Genomic DNA, 21,300 nt, shown 5'->3' on the forward strand with positions numbered 1-21,300 from the left:
GGGTCTTAAAAGGGACATGGCTATCTTGAAATGTCTGGGAAAGAGATGCTGTCTGCCCAGACACAAAGACCCCCTTAGCTGGGCTGGGATCCTCCCCAAATCAGGCCTCCCTTTCTCTGTTTCTAACTCCCTCTGAACCTCCTGCTTTGACTGAGCCACATCCTGACTGAGCCCCACTCTGTTGAGACTGGCCTCTCCTTGATGGGAATTGGGGGGAGACCCTGTCTTAGTCTAGGGCCTGGGATTAAGAATTTGCCCGAGGGACCCACATAAGAACATATATATCTGGGCAGGTATTCCTTGCCCCAATCTCGTCCTTCCCTGCTGAGAAGTGGTCCTTTCTCCCTGCCCCCAGCAGACAGCCTCCAGCAGAGCCTTGACCTCGAAACCTCCTGTCCCTGTCCTGCCCTCCAACACTCGCCATGGCATCCTTTCTCTGGCCTGGCTCCGGCGGCCTTCTTCCCACCCCCGCAATGGTGTTGGGGGTCGCCTGGAGTCCAGCTGGTGGCCAGTGCAGAGCCACCCCTTTCCTGGCCCTGCCCCTCCCCGTGACCCCAATCCTCCGCCAGCCACTCAAAGGCGCCTTGTTCTCCATCCAGCCCCCAGACAAAAGTCCCTCTGTCTAAAAAGGAGGAATTGGGGGGAGGGGGCACCCCAACGGGAACCAAGTGGGGGCCTGCACAGACCCCAGCCGGAAGGAATGCCATGAGGAGGGTGGGGTGGTGGGGGGAGGGCGGGGAAGGGAGGCCAGCACAGTGCAATGGTCTTATCCAGGGTAACAGGCAGCCCCCACCCCAATGCCCACTGCAGAGACATGTGGCTCCCAGCACCCTAGGGAAGAGCCCCGGCTGGGAAGGTCTGCCTTGAGCTGGGAACCTAGTGTCCAGCTCCCTAGGCTGTGATGGGCAGGATGGGGAGAGGTCATGGTCTAAGGCCCAACAAGCCCCACCCCACCCCCACCCTTACCCCTTGGGCACCCCACCCCCACCTCATGACCTTACCCCCACCCCACCCCCACCCTTACCCCTTGGGCACCCCACCCCCACCTCATGACCTTGGGCCTATTGGCCCATTTTGCTGACCCTCCTACTGTGTCAACAGCAGCAAGTAGCCTGGAGGAGGACCTCAGATCTCCCACAACGCCCAGTCTAAGTAAGAAAGATTACATTATTACAACCAAAGCATGGCCTTCTCCCATCACCCCGCCAGGCAGCAGCTCTGCTATTAAAGACTGGAATATCTCCCCCTTCCCTGTCCTTTCCTGAGGGGCAGGAGATTGGAGAACGCACCCTCCCTGCATGTGAGAGGCCGAGTTCCAGCCCTCATCCTGTTCTCCTTCTGCCCTGCCTAAGGTTGCTATAATCTTGGAGACCCCAGGGGAGCTCCCTGCCACTGGAAGTGGTGGTGGGGGATGAGTGGGAACTGTCTCTTTAAGAGCAGCATGAGGTGAGAGAACCCCTGAGCTTTAGGGAGTCAAACTAGTTCTCTACCTGCCCAGGTTTGCTTAGGGCGTGGTGGCTGTGGATAAAGGCAGGACTCAGGCTAAGCGGCCCACTCTCCCGGAACCGATCCTCCTCACAGCCTGGGAAGCACGCAGGTGAGGGGCTGGGGCCCTCTCCCTCCAACTCCTTCTTGGCTCTGCCCCTCTCTCTACTGCTTTCTGTTAAAGATGCCTAGGACCTTCCCACATCAAGGTCCTTCTCTGGGGGAACAGGTTAGAGAACACCTTTCCTCCCCATCAATCTCTGTACAGGGGGCTGAGTGAGCCAGCTGGGGTGAGGGTAAGGCCCATAGATGGGACAGGGTGTCCGGAAGACTGGTGGGTCTGGGTAGATCGGGGTGTCTGCATAGACCCCAGACTGGATTGGGGGATCAGAGGAGATGGGTGGATGACGATGGACTCAGGGTGTCCTCATGTTGGGAATATGCGGGTCCTGAAGTCCTCTAGGCAAAGGGGCTAGAGGCTTCCTGGGGAAGCTCTAAAACAGAGGGGGGAAGGAGATTTCAGGGACATGAGGGAGTCATTTTGCTCATGCCTGAAGGGCCTGGCCACCATCATGGTGAAATAGAGAGACAGACAGTAGGGGGTGGATGGCGGAAACGGTCCTCCCACCACCATTGGGATCTCGGGTTGGGAGAGAGCAGAGAGGGGTGAGTTCAGCCTCCACTGCAGGCTGCCTTCCTCTCCAAGTCTTCACCCCGACCGCAGTCAGTTCTGGAACAGCCGGAGAGACCTCTTTCCACAACAGCCTAAACAGGGCAAGGGAGGGCACATGCCCAAATGCCAGCTCCCAGCGGCCAGCAGTGTGGGACAGTCAGGTGGCAACATGCAGGGGCTAGGGTGTGGCTGAGACCACCCATTGTTGCTCCCTGTGCTGGGCATGCTGGGAGATCCCTGGAGATGGGGCCTATGGAGACCCCCACCAGCTAGGAGGGTTTGGAGGCTCCCATGGAAAGAAGCTTAAGCCCCGAGACTCTGAGTCCTGCAAGACAGTATAGAGCATTAAATTCAATTCACAGGGGTTCTAGGTTGTGACAGCAACGTGGGCTAATCATAGTGCCAATTTCATCAAGCTGCGAAGATTATATGCATGAATAAGTGCAAAGAGCTGAAAAGTGTGCCCAGCGTGGGGTAAACACTCAATCAGACCAGCTCTTATCACCAGCATTAGTGTTACCATGGGGGGACAAAGCCTAGTGTGTTCACTTTAGACAAGTGTCCTTCCACAGACCTGAGCTGGGACCCCCTAAGCCGTCCTGCCCACACACCCACTCCAGCTCTGCCCCTGCCCCCTATTTGGCAGGGGGGGGTGGGTGAGGGGTGGGTCCTAAACCCCTTAATAATGTTTCCCAAAGCAACAGGCCCTTTCCTTGCAAGAAATGGGTTTATAGACTGACATTGTGGGTCTGGTATACAGGATGAACGAGGAAGCTAAGAGGGCTTCCCAGGTGGCTCAGTGGTAAAGAACCCGCCTGCCAAAGCAGGTCACATGGATTCAATCCCTGGGCAGGGGAGATCCCCTGGAGGAGGAAATGGCAGCTCTCTCCGGTGTTCTTGCCTGGGAAATCCCATGGACAGAGGAGCCTGGTGGGCTACGGTCATGAGGTTGCAGAGTCAGAGACGACTGAGAGACTGGGCACAGACACAAGGGCGCTGAGCAGGTTCCCAGGATCTGGGGTGGGCACAGAGAGATAAAGGCATCTGTAGAACATTCTGGAAACAGAAAAAGAAACTCAGGGTAGGGGTTCTATGGAGGCTAGAGGAAGTAGTGGGTGAGGGGGCTTCCCAGGTGGCTTATCGGTAAAGAATCTGCCTGCCAAGCAAGAGATACAGTTTCAATCCTTGGGTTGCGAAGATAACCTGGAGAAGGAAATGGCAACTCACTCCAGTATGGTTGCCTGGAAAATTCCATGGACTTAGGAGCCTGGCGAGCTACAGTCCATGGAGTAGCAGAGAGTCGGACACGACCAAACACGCAGAGAGAGAGATAAACAGGGCGCTGTCTCCAGGTGTGCACAGGAGCAGAGCCGGGGATGCAATGGGCTTCCTGCCAGGCTCAGGGGAGGTGGGGGGTATGCTTTGCCATCTGTGAAATAGGGTCTCCAGGGTTCTTGGGAGGTTCCATGAGTAAAAAGCCAGCAAGGTCATTTGGCGGAGCCCAGCAGCGGGTGGATCTAAGTGTTAGCTCTTGCTATCAAGATTGGGACAATCTATGCTGTGCTTTGGCAGTGGGGCAGGGGTAGGGGAGGGGACAGGGGGACGCACGGGGGACTGAAGGTGACGAGGAAGGGAACAGTGGAGTGTTCTTCGTGCTGGGCAGACCTACCTGGGGAAAGAGGAAGTGTTTGCTGCCCCAAGAGCTTGGTGGGAGCAGAGGCAGGGACAGGGGTTGAGGCTGGGACTGGGGTAGAGACAGGACCCGAGGACCAGGGTGGGATGGGTGGGGGTGGGGCAGAAGCAGGATGGTGGGGTGCTGGCAATGTGGGACAGAAGATAAGGCTGGGGCTGCAGCCAGGCAATTCTTTTCCAGGCCTGCGCCCCGCCCCTCCCTGAGTTCTCTCCACCCCACATCCTGCCCTGAGCAGCCCAGGCCCCAGCCCAGGCTCCAGCCCTGGCCCGGCAAAGTCTGGGCAGGGCGGGCAGGCTCCGAACTGTCTATGGGAGACACTCCTGGGGACCAGGCCTCCTGCCACCTGGCTCCCAACGCTCTATTTCCCACAACACCCCAAGGCCCTGAGAGAGTCAGCCAGGTCTGGTTTAAATCCTGCCTTCTGGCAAGGTGACCTCGAATACCCACTTTCACCTCTGGAACCTCAGTGTCCCCATCTGTAAGATGGGGATAACAGTGGGCAGCACCTTCCTCATTTGGTTTCCAGGGTGATTCGCTTAAAGCCTCCAGTCCACATCCAGTGAGTTATTATTGCTCCACCCTCTTCCGGTCTGAGTTCTCACCCAGCCCCCACTGCACTTTCCCACTCCTTATCTCTCAGCCCAGTGAGTTTCAAGGCCAGGCTTTCTGCCCTGGGGTGAGCTGTGTACCCTGGGTGGGGAGCAGAGTAGCAGGAGATTGGGAACCGGAGGCCTCCGGGGGGCCCTGCTGAAGCTGGTCACTCCCCCCAGACCCCACCAGGCCAGCGACCGACATGCAAGAGGTGGCCCTGAGCCTGCTCGTCCTCCTGGCAGGTGAGTGTCCACTCCTGGACTGCCTCTCCCCACATCCCCTCAGCTGGGTGGTGACCATGTGTGCATGTTACTCTCATGCTATCTGCCTCCCCCATGGGGTGGGGAGCTTCAGGACAGTATCTCCTAGAGGGTAGGGAGTGTCACACTGGTGATTTCAAGGGACACATAAAGGAGGACCTCTTACAGCCAAGGCTCACACAGCTCATCATCGTCTTGATGTCTCCTTGATGACATCTTGGAGAAGGCTCGGCCCTGGGCTACCGTATCTTTAACACTCTTAAACACTTTATTACGAGTGGGAAGAGCTTCGTGGTTATGTGGCAATTACCAAAACCCCCCTGGGCCTCAGTTTCCCCATCTGGACAATAGCAGCACCTACTCAGAGAGTCACTATGAGGATTAAACGAGTTACAATTTGCAGAGCACTAAGGGTAGTGTCTGGGACAGAATAAGCACCATGTGTCTATGCTTTAAATATAATTTAAAAAATATGAATATCCCTTTAACAAAGGGTGAATAGAGCTTAGGCCCAAAGCTAAACAGTCGACTGCTTCTAGCCAGAATTCAGTCCTAGTCTTTTGCTTTCATTGTCTTTGTTTTTATCCATTATATCAAGCAAGACTGGTATTCCATTCAGGATAGTGATGTAAGTTCTTTTTTAAATAAAGTGTATTAATTTTATTAAGTTTAAGGTGTACTGAGTTTATTAAGCTCCAGTACTCTCGGCCACCTGATGCAAAGAAAAATCCTGAGGCTGGAAAAGATTGAGGGCAAGAGGAGAAGAGGGTGACAGAGGATGAGATGGTGGGATGGCATCACTGACTCGATGGACATGAGTTTGAGCAAATTCAGGGAGATGGTGAAGGACAGGGAAGTCTGGCGTGCTGCAGTCCATGGGACTGCAAAGAGTCGGACATGAGGTAGCAACTGAACAATAGATTAAGTTCATAATTAGTAAATCACTTTCAGGGAAATGGGGGTTGGGATGTGGATGTGGCAGACCCAGGAGATGATGGCTGAGAACACCTGGGAGTGGAAGCCATCTGCCATCCCCATAAGACTCTCGCTCGTTTCTACAGGGGGTGTGGGTCAGTCAGATGTCTGCAACATCAGGCCAAAGGCTGACTAGGTGATCAAAAGCCACCCAAATGGAAACCTACTTCGGGGTGGGGCTGAGTGGAGGAAACCCTCACTTTCAAGGTGGAATGTGCAGAAATAACTAGTTTGGGGTTGAAACCCTGTGCCCTCAAGAGGAGGGGAACTGTCCATCAGGGGACCCTTTGCTGAGGCCAAGGGTTCCATGGCCTTGCTCCCAGCTTTGCCGAGGCCAGCACTTCCATCTCTCTCCTTCCCTGCTTCTCCCCACCAGGCCTGCCTGCCTTGGATGCCAATGACCCAGAAGGTGAGCCAGACTGACTCCTCCACCAGTCCACCTCTAAAGTCTCCCTGATGAGCCCTGCATCCCAGCTCTTGTCCTGGATTCATGTTCTTTATTTTTTTTCCTTGCAGATAAAAACAGTCCTTTCTACTACGGTGAGAGCCTCTGCCCCTCCCTTTGCATCCCCCACCCACCCCTCATACCTATTTTGTGCCAAGGGTCCCACACAGGTTGGGTGAGGGTCTGATGGGGGTGACCTCGGGGGTGAGACTAATGGTATACTGTTCAGTGCCCCAGTTGAACAGTAAAAACAATGGATTAAGGGAATAAGATGTGCCAGTCTGGTCCTTGGGACTGCCCACATTTTCTTCCACATAGCCCTCCCTCTGCTTCTCAGGTCTCTATTCAAATGTGCCCTTTCAGAGGAGTCTTCCCTGGCCACTCTCCCTCAAAGAGCTCTCCTCTGACTTTCTGTCTCCTGGACCTGCTTATTTGTCTTCAGACCTTCTCTCTACCTAATACCACATTAAATCTCTGTTGCTTGCTGTGTGCGAACTGGAAAGTTAGCACAGGGGGATGGGGGAGCCGTCTGTTCTCTCCACTGCTATAACCCACATCAGAGGTGCCCAAGAGACATTGTCAAGTAGCTGGGGGCTCGGATGGGGAGGGCATGGGCTGGCATGCCATGCCCATGCAGACCCTCTGGGTTTCTCCTAGACTGGTACAGCCTCCGGGTCGGCGGGCTCATCTTCGCAGGGATTCTGTGTGCCATGGGCATCATTGTCCTCATGAGTGAGTGCAGGGGCTGGGGGGGGTGGCTGGCAGGGCAGGGCAGGGCTGGGGGTGTCCTTCCCTGACATCCTCCTCTCCCCCTAACAGGTGGGAAATGCAAATGCAAGTTCCGACAGAAGCCCAGGTAAGATGGGTTCCCAGGAGCGTGCCTGCCTCATGCTGGAGATGCTTTTCCAGAGCAAAGAGCTAAATCTCATAGGAAAAAGCCAGGCCTCTGGGCCCTGCCCTGGAAAATTCCTGCTCCTAAGATTTTTCCAGGTTCATTCTTCAGAGCTATGAATCTTCAGAGGGCCTCAAATCCTGAAATGCTTTTGGTCCCCGGGATGGTATAACCCTGTGAAAAAATAGCTAAGGAGCTATGTCAGGGCAAGCTGAGACTCCTCTAGCCATGAAGGAGAGGAGAAACAGGAGGGATCAGAGATCTCACCACTTTTCTTTCCCTAGCCACCGTTTAGGAGATGCCCCACCTCTCATCACCCCAGGTAAGACAGGGACAGAGTAGGGCTGAGAGGAACACGGTAGGGTGGGGGGAGATGGGGTGTGTGTGTGTGTGTGTGTGTATGGAGGCACCCTGGGGGGAAATAACTTGATCCACTCTCACAAGCTGACCCTGTCACCTCTCCCAGGCTCCGCCCAAAACTGTTGAGAATGGATCAGCAGAAAGAGCTCCAAGGACTACTCTTTCCCCAAGTCCTGGCTCTGCAAGGGAGCCTGAACTCCAGGATGGAATTCTCCACTCCCTCCTCAGACCGCCTGGCCAGGGCTCCATCTCACCTCTCCCTGGAGGGGTCTCTGTTCAATTTTTACTCTAAAATGATTTTTGTCTCATACCCAAGCAGCCTTGAGCCTCCCTATATTTGCATTGGGGTTTGTGGTGGGAAGGGCAGGAGAAGGTTGATGTGCATGGGGGCTGGCACAGAAGCTGGCAGCTGAATCTCTTCACTGGGATGAGACCACAGGCCTGCTTCTGCATGACCTGGTGGATGGCATGGGGCCCGACCTCTGCCTCTGTGGCCATGGGAACCACACGTGCAATTTAAAATGCTCTACTTGGGGTATATTTTTGAGAGTGAAAGGAGCTCCAGCCAGATGAAATACTGAACCAAGTGGACCCTGGGACCATCCCAGGAAAGCTAGGATGTGGAATGATCCTAGTACCCAGGAGTACCCAGATAGCTTGATTATAATAGTGAGGCCCTATGACCCTCCTAGAGAAGGAAATGGCACCCCATTCCAGTACTCTCGCCTAGAGAATCCCATGGACAGAGGAGCCTGGTGGGCTGCTGTCCATAGGGTTACACAGAGTGGGACACAACTGAAGCAACTTAGCCTGCATGCATGCATGGCCCTCTCACTCACCTCAGATCCCACTTCATTATAAAAGATGCTTCCTAACACCCAAATGTTCCTATGAGACCTTTAAATTATTCCCCACAATATAATGGCTACACCTCTAACCAGGCTTGAACTCCCTTACACAGTCTCCAGTACCCAATAAGACTTTCAAAAAGTCCCCAAGAGCCACAAAAATGCCTAAAACCCTTCAAGACACCTCCAAATATCTCCTGGAATACACAGACCAACAATAACCCCATGACCTAACCCTCTAACAATGCCTTTATATCTCCTGCACACCCCACAAGGCCCCCCATAGGAGCCCACACTCCTTAGAGACCTCGTGAAAGCTCACCAAGGGCAGCCAGCATGCACCCTGGGACACCTCCCCTCTCCTTAATACAGCTCCTGTGACACTACTCCTCCTCCCTACCCCAAACCCACGCCACAGGAGACACCTTCTCCCAATAACCCCACAACAACCGGTGGGCGGGTGCACAGCGCGTTTATTGAGCCCATGCACTTTCCGTCCGCGATCGTGTCACCGACCCGGGACAGGCAACCCTGGCTCCCGGCTAAAACTCACTTTTTCCCACCTATTCCTCGCGCACGCGCAAGAGGAACAACACGCTGGGCTTCCGCCTCGGCAGCAGGCGTGCGCACAAGCAGTAGAGGAAGTTAGCAGGCCCGGCAGGGAAAACTGCCCAGCGACTGATGACGTCATGAAGGCGGGCACTAAAAGCGATTGGCCGGATTGAGTTTAGAAGGAAAAGGCAAGCTATCGCCTTCTCAGTACTTTTACAGAGAACAGAAGGGGTGGGAGTGGGTTGAGGAGGACTTCTCCAGAACTCATGGAGCTCTTCACATTACCCTCCCACCATGATTTGTCTACCGGCTCCATGCAGCCGTCCCCCAGCCTGAGCCCCCAAGTCATCTTTGATGGGTGTCATCTCCCAGCCAAGAAGTCGCTTAAGACTGAAAGGGCAGCTCTTGCCTTGAACTTGGCTTGTGGTCAGCATCTCACAGGACCAGCTGTCACTTCTGAATAGGGCCAGGAGGCCAGTAAAGGGGACATCCTGAGGCCCAGGAATCCCCATGCCAGCCCCCTGCCAGCCATGTCCAGCATCCCTTCCAGCCTCAGGCACTGAGGTCTAACTCATGATGCTGGTAGATCTGTGTGGGGCCCTTGAAGCAAGCAGCGAAGAGGAAGCGTCTTCCGGCCATGGTGATGTGAGCAAAGGCCCGAGGGGCCACTATCGCCGGGGGCCCCAGCTCCTGCAGTGGTTCCAGGAGCCCCTTGTCAGGCTCAAGGCGGAAAACCTGGCTGAAGGCGAAGTCACTGCCCAGGATGGCCAGCTGGTCCTTGGCAATGAGCAGTGGCTGGAAGACATGGGCCCCTCGAGAGGGAAGTTTCTGCAGCAGGCGAAACATGGAGCCATCCCAGCGCATGACCTGTGGGAGGGGGGCCGCTCATTAGGGCTGGGGTCCCCAGGGCCAGGCCTTCCGGTCAGTGGTCCCCTAGGCTCCAGAGGACTTGAAATAGCTCAGGAACAGAGGCCTTTAGGTCCACAAACTCCCACAGCTTTCTCATCTTCCTAAATGTCACCAACCAGCTGCTCAGCCCACAGACTTGGAGTCACTCTGGACCCTTCTCTCTCCTTCAGCCCCACATAGAATCAGTCAGCCCTGGAGTCAGTTAGTTTCACCTATGATGGTATGCACTTCTCGCATCTCCTCTGGCCGCACTCTGGCCCAACCACAGTCACCTGCCTCCTGGACCATCACATAACCTCCTCCCTGGTCTTCTTGGTCTCCTTGCTCTTGTCCCTGTGCCTACAGTCTGCTCCCCACGCAGACACCCTGTGAACCCCTGAGTCATATCAGTGCCTCTCAGGCTAAAAGCCCTGCCCGTGGCTATATCTCACTCCAGAGAGTGCTGGAGGGAGTGGGCCATCAGCCCTGGGGATTCAGGGTGTGGTGGCTGTGGTTAAATGTAAGTACTGGGGACTTCCCTGGTGGCAGAGTGGGTAAGAATCCACCTGCCAAGGCAAGGGACATGGGTTTGACCCCTGGTCCGAGAAGATTCCACACACCGTGGAGCAATTAAGCCTGCAAGCCACAACTACTGAGCCCACAAGCCACAAATATTAAGCGTGTGTGCCCCACTACTGAAGCCCACGCGCCCAGAGCCTGTGCTCTGCAACAGGAGGAGCCACTGCAGTAAGAAGCCTGTGCACTGCAACGAAGACCAGCCCCTGTTCGCCACAACTAGAGAAAGCCTGAGCAAAAAGCAACGAAGACCCAGAACAGCCATAAATAAAAATTTTTTTTTTAAATGTAGGTACTGGAGTGTGTCATTTTGGGAGTAGAATCAGAATCTTGGGGCCAGTGTCAGTGTTGGGAGATGGAGAGTGGTTTAGGGTCAAAGGTCCATCTAGTCAAAGCTATGGTTTTTCCAGTAGTCACGTATGGATTTGAGAGTTGGACCATAAAGAAGGCTGCTGCTGCTGCTGCTGCTGCTGCTAAGTCACTTCAGTTGTGTGCGGCACCAAATAATTGATGCTTTCGAACTGTGGCGCTGGAGAAGGCTCTTGAGAGTACCCTGCGCAGCAAGATCAAACCGGTCCATCCTAAAGGAAATCAACCCTAAATACTCATTGGAAGGACTGATGCTGAAGCTGAAGCTCCAAAACTCTGGCCACCTGATTTGAAGAGCTGACTCATTGGAAAAGACCCTGATGCTGGGAAAGATTGGGGGCAGGAGGAGAAGGGGATGACAGAGGATGAGATGGTTGGATGGCATCACCAAATCAATGGACGTGAGTTTGAGCGAACTCCAGGAGATAGTGAAGGACAGGGAAGCCTGGTGTGCTGCAGCCCATGGGGTCACAAAGAGTCAGATAAGACTGAATAACCGAACAACAACAGTCTTAAGGGGTCACAGTCTTGGAGTTTGCGTTGGGATAGGGTCAGAGCTCAAAGATCATTATATTAGGAAGGTCGGCTGTCAGGCAGGTCAGCCTTCAGAGGCCAGCGTGTGAGGTTGGGTCAGTGCTTAAGAGGCCAGCCTGGAGTGGGAGTGAGCCGCTGCCAGTCAGGTGGAGCTTGTGCCCACCCCGCAGGACTGCGCCCAGCCTCACCATGGAGTCCCCGATGTAGCGTGTCAGGCACAGGAATACGTCCCCGCCGGCCTGGAAGTGGCGCGTGGCATAGACGTCCTCAGCCTCGGGGATATCCGTCCGCCGCTCGAAGCGGCCCCCGAACCAGTGGAAGAGCACGGGCCGCTGCGAGGCAGAGGCCAGCAGCAGATGGGGCCGGCCGTCCAGTTCGAGGGCCTCGACGTCCGTGTCCCGGTGCCAGGCATGCAGGCTCTGGCGCGGGTAGAAGCCGGGCCCGTCCCGGCACAGCAGTGTTGTGCTGCCCGCCTTGGAGGCGTCAGCCACCACGAAGCAGGGCTGCCCGTCCAGCCACAGGAGCTCGGCGTCATTGGGCCGCAGCAGCCGCCGTGGGGCCAGGGCCTGCAGTGGGGCTAGGCGCAGGTCGGGGCCGGGCCGGGCCCACAGCTGTGAGCCTCCCCACAGGCGGGCGGCCAGCATGAAGAGGCGGGGGCCCAGCACCAGCGGCTTGCAGGACACCACCGAGGGCGCTGTGGGGAGCAGGGGAGCAGGGGGCCCTGTTAGACCAGCTGGGCAGGCCACCCGGCAGGTGGGAGGATGGGAGGGGGCTTACCAGACAGCTCCTCCTCCTGACGGAAGCGCTGCAGGCTGTAGTCCCAGGCCAGGATCAGGCAGCGGCCGGCAAAGGGCTGTGCCAGGACAATGTAGGGCTCCTCCTGGTAGGAGAAAGCCTCTACGCCCAGCGCTGACTCTCCCACCGTCTGGAACCAGGACAGCTCTGGAGGTAGGGGGAGGGGAGAGAGTCAGACAGGCCAGGGGGACCCCCAAGGGTCCTCATCACCTAGCCTCAGCTTGCGCGTCTTTGCAGTGAGGACCGCCATGGTGCTGACCTCATGGGGATACACAGTGGAATCTTTTTATCTATGGACGTATTAACTCACAACCACACGGTGATAGTCTGTTTTCTAAACTGTGCGGCATCATCAAATAATTAGAAACAGCACTTTCATCATTCATTTAACTTCACAAGATCCCTGTGGGGTATATTCTGTTATTATATCCACTTTGCAGAGGAGGAAACTGAGGCACAGGGAGCCAGCTGTCCAGCCAAATCCATCCTTCCTGTTTTCCATCACACAGGGTTGCATCTGGCCACAAAGCCACCCAATCAGAGGCCGTGAGCCCAGCACGGCCCCGACGCCACCTCCTGACAGGTGGCCGTGAGCCAGAGCAGAGTGATGGTGCTAGTGCTCGCCTTGCTTCTAGGAGGACGGCTTGTCCTGGACTAGGTCCCTTTCCCCTTCTCCTGTGAACTGGCAGGTGGGTGGGGTCACGACTTGGTTTCAACCATGGAAAGCAGGAGAACACCCAGGGGCTGCCCCACCGGCTTGAACTACTCTCACCTCAGACCCTTCTGTTTTCTTTGTTTCATGGTATTTAGACCCTCTGTTACAGCAGCTTAGCATTGATGGTAACAATGCACCCAGATTGTCCAGTGTGATGGACTGGACAATGGCGGTGGACTCCAGGTGACAATACGTCATTCTACATGCCAGGACCTACTTCTAGGGGCCCGGGTCCAATCAACGAACCAAACAGCTAAGGATGCCCATCCAAAGGGGATCTTTTAAAAAATGGCCATCAAATCATGTCACTCTGTGCTCAAAACCCTCCCTCTGTGGCTTCCCACAGTCCTCTGGATAAAGTCCACCTTCTCTGTGACTTTCGAAGTTCTGCAGAGGCCCTTGCAGGTGAGACACCTCATCTGTGTCCTTCTTTTCCTCACTCCTCCAGGCCAGACCTTCCTCCTTCCATCCTCAGTCAGGACAAGCTCTGTGCTGCCTTGGGGGGTCACTGCACATGCTGACCCCGTCCTCTGTCCTCCACTTCGCTACAGCCACAGCTGGCACTACCTCTTTGGAGAAGCCTTCTCCAATGCCCCAGGAAAGGTAGGACCAACCCCTAAAGTCTCTCATCATCCTCTGTGTTTATCACAATGGGCACCATTCATTTACTGTGCAAAGTTTTATTTAATGCCTGACTCCCCACCTCCAGGACTGTGACCCCGTGAGGCAAAGGCCCCGGGTTATCTTGGTCACCACAGTGTGCCCACTGCCTCTTACAGAGCTGGTCACCAAGTGGACCTCAGTAGGTGTTTGTTGAATAACTGAACCAAGAGTGACTAAGTTAAATTGCCTTGTTCTATGAATTCTGAAGACCAAAAACTTATCTTACATTTTGAGGAGGATGATGTTAGTAATGATCTTCAGGTCTGAACTCAAAGTTTCACTCCTTCCAGACCCTCCAGCTATGCCTGGGCCCCCGCTCTGACTCGGGGCTCCCACATCTCCATGGGTTCTCTCCCCCAATCCTGGCCCTGACCCTTCTGTGCTACCCCCATCTCAGCCCTGGTCATTCTAGGCCAGCCCTCTCTGCTTGCCTCTGGCTGTGGGCCCTGTGAGGACAGACCCAGGGCTGGCTTCATCACTCCTGTGTTCTCTGCTTTGCCCAGTACCCATAAAGGTACCAGACTATATTTGCAGAAAAGCAAAGTGATCGGAGGAAATATTTTTTACGTGGTCAATTTCATATTAATAACAACAACAATGAGAATGAACATTTATGAGGGCCTCCCCTCCCAGGTCTTGTGCCAAGTACATCACTGAACTCTCTTGCAGGAGTCCTGTGTCATGGTGTATTACCCCTATTCACAGGTAAGAAAACTGAGGCTCGGGGAGATGCTTGCTCAGCAGACTCTCAGCCAGGAACTGGCAGGGCAGGGAGGTGAGCCCCTCAGCCCTGGCCGCCCCTGCTGTCCCTCCCACCCCTCCAGGAAAGCCCCCACCTATGGCTCTGCACTTGAACGTCTTGGGGTCCACGTGGCGGAGCTGCATGTGGGCCAGAGCGGCGGGGCCGGCGCAGGCCCCGGTCCCCACGCTGGCGTTCACGGTGGGGATCCACTGCAGCAGCCAGAGCACGCGGCAGTCACACTGGAACGGGTTCCCGCGGAGGTCCCTGGGGCAAGAGGCCGGGGAGGGGCTGCGACCCGGCTTCCAACCCGCTGGGGGCCACACTCCCCACCCCTTCCCAGGCTAGGGCCCCACCATGGTGTGGAAACTATGTAAAAACCATCACAGTCATACTCACTTGTGCCAACCAGGAATGGGCACAGATGTCCCCTTCCCCCACCCACACGTTCCCCAATCACCCCAACCCTCCCATTCCCCTTGGGCCTCACACATGAGTCAGTGTCTCCAGGCCCCGGAACAGGAACCTGGGGAGGGTCTCGAGATGGTTATTGGCCAGGCTCCTGGTGGAGGGAGAGAAGGAGAAGCCATCAGCAGCTCCTAGGATGATGCCAGGGTGATGGGTGTGGGGTGCCTCCCAGGGTGGGCTGGGGCAGTGGAAACACGCACAGATGTGTGAGTGAGCGAAGTCCTCTGAGGGCGTTCTTAGAGATGGAACCAATCTCATTGTCCTCAATAAAGCTGTGGAGGGAAGATGCGGTCAGGGGGAAGTCCCCTGGTTCCCTGCTGTAGCCCCACAGTGGTTGGGGAACTTGCGCCATGGTAGCCACAGGCCATGGCAACATGTGGAATTCTCTCCCAACACCTTGCATCATCCCAGGGCAACACCTCCCAGGAGCCTCGCTCTTCACCAAGGTCTCAGCCTGCAATCCCAGGAGCCAAGAACCTGACCCTATGGTCCTTGCCAGCTTCACCAGGAACCATCACCACCACAGCCACCATGACCAACACCAGTACTAACACCAATATGACCACTCATACCTGCACCATCATCCTTTATGTCAAATGCCTCTACCACCATCATCAACCCCAGTACCCAAAACTGCCATCGTCACCAACCCCATACCACGCCACCACCATCACCAACACCAACATCACCCGCTATTCCCGTCATCAATACCAACATCAACAGCATAATCATCCAACCTCACAGCAGCAACACTGATAAGCATCACCAAGAACATGTCTTTCATAATCAACACCAAAACCACTGCCTCCATCATCACCAACACTGCCACCATTATCACGAGCACCAGCACCGCCAGTCCCAACAGCATTACCCTCAGCGCTCACATCATCACCTGCCATCAGCACCACAATTTCTGCACATATCTACTTTACCATCACCACCAAACCCAATACCAACAACATTGCATTACACCAACATCCTACCCCAAACCACTGCCACCACCACCACCAGTATCATAATCACCAATGTCCACAGCACTGATAATTATTACTAACACCAACCCTTCAGGCTTCATCGTCAGTGTCCATCTGATGGCCCAAGAGCACCATCACCCTTGGGTCCACCATTTTTATCTAAATCATCCCCACTGCATCATCCACATAACGCCACCACTTCCCTGTGAGCACCATAGCCATTACCATCACCACCAACGCTACTGCTGGCGTTGTCATGCCGTCAACACCACCGCCACCATCAGTACCACCATCACCAACTAACTCAGAGTCGCTGCCCCGTAATTTGAAACATTTCCTCGTCTCTGGCCTCTTTGTACCCTCCCTGGTCTCCTGAAAGTCAGGTAGGACCAGAAACAATCATGGGTTACCCAGGATTTGGTGCATCTTGAAACAGAGAGGGTCGTGGAGGCAGGCTGAGATTACACAACTGAGCAGGAGCCCTCAACCCTGTCTTGCCCCTCCGAGGCGATCCCTTGTCCAGACACTTCCTCCCCAGGGCAACAAGCTCCTCCCTTACCCCCACTCTAGGAGCCATGGAGGGGTGCCTCCTTCCTCTCCCAGGCCCCCATTCCTGCCCCCCATCTCCTGGCCTCACTTACAGGTACTGTAGGTGGGATAGGCCCGCAAACGCATCATCCTCAATCACAGAGAAGGAGTTGGATGTGAAGAGGCTGGCAAGGGGGTAAGAGAGAAATTTTTCCAGAGTCACTGCTCCCCACCTGACATGTTAACCTTGGCTCCCCCCAACCCCAGCCCACGTGGGCATGATCACACACACAGGTATGAGGATGTGGATCATAAAGATACTTTCACAGACACGCACAAACACGTAAGTGTGCACACTCGCCCCGCCCCCCACGTGCATGTGCATGGACAGCCCCTCCCTCCGGTGGTCTTCACTCAGCCTGACCCCACTCACAGCAGGTGCAGTGACGGTACCCTCAGGAAACTGCCGGCCTTCAGCTCGGTGATTCGGGTCCTAACGAATGAGCTGGGGACGTGGGCAATGGTGGGTGAGGAGAAAACCGCTCCAGTGCGCCACTCCCATCCCAGAGCCGGCTCCTGTCCGAGGGGGGCAGGAGGGAACCTGATCCTGGGTGTGTGTATTTCCCCTGCATTCCAGGGGAGGCGGGCAATTGCCCTCCTCGCTTGGCAAGGATCCTGGCAGCACTCTGCACACCCCATGGTTCTCCCTCCCCCCAGGTTCTCCCCACAAGATGCCCCTGCCCTCTGGAATTCCCATCCCCACCCCTGCTCCCTTTCAGATCCCAGTAGCCCCCTCCCAGGACTCCCAACATCCTTTGCTGCCCCCTCCCAAGATCCTGACGGGCCCTCCAGCCCCCCGGGGTCCCAGGACTCCCATCCCCAGCCTCAGGCCCCCAGAGGGCTGACACTCACAGCGACAGCAGGGTCGGGGAGAGGATCTCGGGCAGGTCCACGGAGCCCTCACACAGAGCACTGTCTTTGGAGCAGGAGCAACTCAGAGGACACTTTCCCTTTGGGGGTCTCCAGGCCTCCCCCACCCCCAGCCCAGCCAGCAGCAGCAGTAGCAGAATTCCCGCCCCTCCCATGCCCCCTGACCCCCGCCGAGGCAGCGGCTTCTCTCTGCCCTCCCAGCTCGGCCCAGGTCTTGGCCACTACATCTCCCATGCCAGGAGACCCTCCATGCCGCCCGCTGGCACGCTCTGCCCCGGCTTCTCTCTCCTCTTTCTCAGTCTCTCTTCAGTCTGTCTTTCTTCCTCTATGTCTTCGGTGTTTAAATTTCCATTTATGTCTTTTCCCCTGTTTTTGTGTCTCTCTCCTTTTCTGTATTTCTGACTCTGTTAGTCTGTTTCCCACTCCCTATCTCTGTGTCTTTATCTGAGTTGTCTTTCTCTTTCTCTTTTTCTCTGTCTCTGTCTGTCTGTTGGCCTCTCCTTCTGTGTGTGTGTGTGTGTGTGTGTGTGTGTCTGTCTGGTGTCTTTATTTCTGTCCCTCTCCCCCCCCCCACCCCCTTCCAGCTCCCTGGAAGTTTCTTCCCCTCCTCCCACGTCCCTTCTCTGGGAGGTTTGGGAAAGGGACTCTCTGGGCACCGGGCGCTCAAGGCAAAGCAGGGAAAGGAGGCGGGGGTCAGAGGCCATAGGAAGAGCAGCCCCTGGGGAAGGGGCCAGAGGGCCCCATGGGAGGGGAGGGGCCACTGGGGGCTGAGCTACCCTGGCTCCTCCCAGCCAGCCCCCTCCCCAGACACCCCACTCCACTCCACTCACAGAGTGTGAGGATGTCACCAGGGTGGGGACCGGATGGCTCTGTCGGCAGGAGGGGGAGTGGAAGGAGAGACCACTAGGGGCTGGAGCCGTCCAGGCCACTCCCAGCCAGCCCCCCTCCCCTGGCTCCAGGAGGGTGTGGTGGGCACTGGCCCCGAGGCTTCAAGGGACCAGCTCAGGTCCAGCTGCTCCCTCTGGTGGCAATGCTCGGCAGGACAGCCACCCTGCTCCAAACCCGCAACCTCTCTTGCCCCTCCCAAAGTTAACCCCTTGAGTGCCCACCACCCACTAGGGGTAGGGAGTCAAACCGGGGAAAAAAAGGATGAGGATGCCACCCCTTTCTTTAATATTGACTCTGTACCACTCCCTGTCCTACCAGTTCATCTGTTAGCTCATGCTGCCTCACTACAACCCTCCGAGGCTGGGACGATCATACGGCTATTCTACAGATGGAAATACTGAGGAGAGGGGTCCAGTCATTTGCGATCTAGGTTATCTAACTGGGGCAAAGCCAGGGAGCAAGCCCAGGCAGCTGGCTCCGTGGCTTCTCTTCCTTTGGAGGTCAGAACCTATGGATATTGGCTGTTTTCATTTTGGACCAAGCTTTTTAGCAGTCTGGATAGATTCTATCCATTAAATAACAAAAGGAAATAAATGACCCTTGTTACTCAACCATCAATGTGAAATAGCAGTAATAATGCTCATTGAGAGCTTGCTGTGCATCAGTCTTGACACGAATTTACTCGGCTCTCCCCCGCCCCGCCAACAGCCTGTGAGGTGGGTGGTATTACTAACTCCCACTTTACAGATGGGAAAACTAAGGCATGAGGAGAACACAGCCTCTGCTGGCACTGCTGCACACACCTAGAACCCTTGGAGGACAAGGGGCTTAGCAGCACCTGCTCTGGCGGGGCCACTCAGATCTGGGTCCCTAATCCTTAGTTTGCCCATCTATCAAATGGGGCAATCGTGGCACCCACTTCTCAGATGTGTAGATAATTCAGGGAGAGGATAGAGAGGGTTTAGAGCAAAGTGGGTACCCAACAGGTTGGGGTGAATTTTGGACCAAGTGCTTATCCAGCACCCGAGGAGCTCTGTGATTTGAGCAAGGCCCTTCAAGTCTCTGGAACTTCAGATGTAAGGCAAGGATGAGAAACTTCTTTACAGGGTCTATGAAAAGCTAAATAAAGAACTTAGGGCCAGGGACACAGAGTAAAGACAGACAGGCTTAAATCCATACTCACTGAGTTCTCAGCACAGCTGGGTTCTTACTCCTATTTACGATAAGAAGAATCACAAGGATGATGATGATGGTGAGAGCTTTTTTTTTCTTTTTTGGATCACTTACTGTCTACCAGACTTGACTGTGTTCTAAATGTTTTCCATGGGTCATTTCAGATAATCATCCGGACCTCCCTCTAAGTCGAATACACTTATTATTTTCATTTTAAAGAAGAAGAAACTGAGCCACAGAGAAGTTAAGTCATTGGTACATCACCAGCTAGAAGGTGGCAGGGCCTCTCCTCTCTGGAGCAGCTGGTTCTGAAGGGGAGGAAACCAGGTGCTGGCTAAAGCTGGCCAGGTGTCCCCTCCCTCCTGCCCCCTGACTCCTTACCACCCCTCCCCAAGGCTACGTAAACATTAGGGTTATCATTAACCGGGACCGCTGGTGACCCAGGGGTACAGGGCCATCGAGGGCAGAGGCTCAGGCAGATGGGGATGAGGGAGCTTTTTGAAGCTGCCAGGGTCCTGTGAGGCCACGTGCACATGCACTCATGCATGCATGTGTGTATTTGTGTGTGTGTGAGGGCCACTTGTGCCTGAGTGTGAGTACATCTACCTGCTGCTGATCTGTGTCCTACAGAGCCAGGTACCTGAGCCCAGGTCTCTTTCAGACAGGGGCAATTTCTACCCTTAACCACCAGAGGGACCTTGGGAGAAGGATTTCCACTTTGATAACCCTTGGTTTGCAGATCTCTAAAATGGGGTTAATAATAAGACAAGGTTGAGTTCAGAGACCTCTGAGCCGGACCCAGAGTGATACGTGTGGCCTTAGTGACGTCTCCTTTTTGTAGGATGGGAAATCGAGGCACGGAGTAGTCTCTTGGGCTGCTCAAGCTCTCTCACTCCACAGGGAATGGCAGAGTCCAGAGCTGATCCCCGATTTCTTGGTCACCGGAGCCTGTGAGCCCAGCCCGCCCGTGAGGATGCCAGGTGCGTTGTCCTCCACAGGGGTCTGGGGGGGGCCACAGGATCCCAGGGACAGGATGGTTTGGGGCTAAACAGATCAAGGCAGATTTGGTGGTGTCTCCGAGCGTGTGAACACAGTGTGCCAGCCTGTGCATGTGTCACCGTGTGGCCAGCGGTGTGCCTGTTTGCCCATGTGTGAGGATGTGAACACAAGCATGTGTGTGTGTGTCTGTTCTTATGGTTATGAAACCACAACGTGGCTGCTTTATGGCTGTGTCCTTGACAGTGTTTCTACTTCTCTGTGAACCCACATAAATATGTGTGTGTGTGTGTGTGTGTGTGTACAAATGGATGCAGTTTGTGTGCCTTCACATGCCTGAGATTGTGTAGGAGTGCTGACCTTAAGCCCGGTGACCTTAAGCCCAGGCTGGACCCAGTTCCTAGGAAGCAGCGCAGAAAATCATTGACACCCACCCTCTCACCCTAGTTCAGAAGCTGTAATATGGCTTTGAATGTATTCAAGTGTAGTGTGTGCGCATTGGTTTATTTCTGTACAGAGAGTGTGTATCTTTGTGACCATTTGTAAGTGTGCTTAAAGCTGTGTGGCCAGCTGGGTCTTTGATTGTGTCTCCGTATGGGCACCACCTTAGTGAATATGTATGTGTTGTGTGTGTATACAGATGTGTCTGTCCTGATGTTTTGTGACTGGTGTAAGAAGTGCTGGTGTGTGTGTGTGTCTTTGGGCTTCTCCCTGGGTGTGTAATTCTGAGTTTGTATTTATGTACATGCATGTATTTGTCTTGTTTTGTGCCTGTTTATCTGGGTCTTTGGGTTTCTGTGTGTGTGTGTACCCATGCAAGACCTCATAGTCAGCAGCAGACAACTTACTCACACACTGAAATGCCCCCCAGACAGCCCTGTGGTGCTGATGAGGGCCCTGCACGGCACCAGGGTCAAGGGTCAGTGGATTCCTAAACTCTTAGGCCAGGTGACCTTAAGCCCAGGCTGGGCCCAGTTCCTAGGGAGCAGCACAGAAAATCATTGACACCCACCCTCTCATCCTAGCTCAGAAGCTCTCTGAGCAGTTTGTGAGGCTGGTGTGTGTGTGTGTGTGTGCATGCCTGCCTGTAATCCAGCCTGCCTGCCAGCACCTCCTCTCCCCAGCTTTCTCCACCGCTGACAGCCTACTGTTCCTCCCTCCGAGCTGAGAGAGTTAACCTAGCGGGCCAGGGCGGTCTGGGCTGGGGGCCGCCCCCTGGCCCCCCTCCAGCCCGGCTCCAGTTACAGCCTCGGGTTGGGGAGGGTAGGGGTGGGGTGGGGCTAGGAGGGG

The 21,300-nt window shown here is 55.1% G+C and overlaps 2 protein-coding genes across 8 annotated transcripts; one reads left to right on the forward strand and one right to left on the reverse strand.

The window, feature by feature from the left end:
* The first annotated feature begins 1,498 nt into the window (after positions 1-1,498).
* Positions 1,499-7,684, forward strand: FXYD3 (FXYD domain containing ion transport regulator 3). 4 transcript variants are annotated; one of them, XM_061387975.1, is made up of 8 exons: positions 1,499-1,597; positions 4,622-4,684; positions 6,054-6,086; positions 6,194-6,217; positions 6,780-6,854; positions 6,942-6,978; positions 7,299-7,336; positions 7,481-7,684. In XM_061387975.1, the coding sequence occupies exons 2-8, from the start codon at positions 4,645-4,647 to the stop codon at positions 7,498-7,500; spliced, it is 267 nt and encodes an 88-aa protein (XP_061243959.1). In that variant the 5' UTR covers positions 1,499-1,597; positions 4,622-4,644; the 3' UTR covers positions 7,501-7,684. The 4 variants fall into 4 exon arrangements, with proteins under 4 accessions (XP_061243959.1, XP_061243957.1, XP_061243961.1 ...); XM_061387973.1 differs by having other exon boundaries at positions 1,504-1,597; positions 4,492-4,684; XM_061387977.1 differs by lacking the exon at positions 1,499-1,597 and adding an exon at positions 3,316-3,510.
* Positions 7,685-8,678: 994 nt separating this feature from the next.
* Positions 8,679-19,336, reverse strand: LGI4 (leucine rich repeat LGI family member 4). Of its 4 annotated transcripts, none has more exons than XM_061387964.1 (9): positions 19,025-19,336; positions 16,936-16,999; positions 16,457-16,528; positions 16,137-16,208; positions 14,544-14,793; positions 14,151-14,320; positions 11,919-12,083; positions 11,330-11,835; positions 8,679-9,641 (listed from the first exon to the last, which is right to left on the reverse strand). In XM_061387964.1, the coding sequence occupies exons 4-9, from the start codon at positions 16,171-16,173 to the stop codon at positions 9,327-9,329; spliced, it is 1,443 nt and encodes a 480-aa protein (XP_061243948.1). In that variant the 5' UTR covers positions 16,174-16,208; positions 16,457-16,528; positions 16,936-16,999; positions 19,025-19,336; the 3' UTR covers positions 8,679-9,326. The 4 variants fall into 4 exon arrangements, with proteins under 4 accessions (XP_061243948.1, XP_061243946.1, XP_061243947.1 ...); XM_061387962.1 differs by lacking the exon at positions 19,025-19,336 and adding an exon at positions 17,784-18,480 and having other exon boundaries at positions 16,936-16,995; XM_061387963.1 differs by lacking the exon at positions 19,025-19,336 and adding an exon at positions 17,784-18,480.
* Positions 19,337-21,300: the final 1,964 nt, after the last annotated feature.

The sequence above is a fragment of the Bos javanicus genome, chromosome 18 (genome assembly GCF_032452875.1).
Source record: "Bos javanicus breed banteng chromosome 18, ARS-OSU_banteng_1.0, whole genome shotgun sequence".
Classification (NCBI taxonomy): Eukaryota; Metazoa; Chordata; class Mammalia; order Artiodactyla; family Bovidae; genus Bos; species Bos javanicus.

Bases quoted from the DNA above. Each gene is read 5' to 3' on its own strand.
- LGI4 (XM_061387961.1), bottom strand. From the start codon at position 17,108: ATGGGAGGGGCGGGAATTCTGCTACTGCTGCTGCTGGCTGGGCTGGGG. The intron at 12,084-14,150 runs GTGGGGGCTTTC...CCCTACCTCCAG, and splicing joins GTTCAAGTGCAGAGCCATAG to AGCTGTCCTGGTTCCAGACG. The intron at 11,836-11,918 runs GTAAGCCCCCTC...TGCTCCCCACAG, and splicing joins TCAGGAGGAGGAGCTGTCTG to CGCCCTCGGTGGTGTCCTGC.
- FXYD3 (XM_061387975.1), top strand. From the start codon at position 4,645: ATGCAAGAGGTGGCCCTGAGCCTGCTCGTCCTCCTGGCAG. The intron at 6,087-6,193 runs GTGAGCCAGACT...TTTTCCTTGCAG, and splicing joins GGATGCCAATGACCCAGAAG to ATAAAAACAGTCCTTTCTAC. The intron at 6,979-7,298 runs GTAAGATGGGTT...TTCTTTCCCTAG, and splicing joins AAGTTCCGACAGAAGCCCAG to CCACCGTTTAGGAGATGCCC.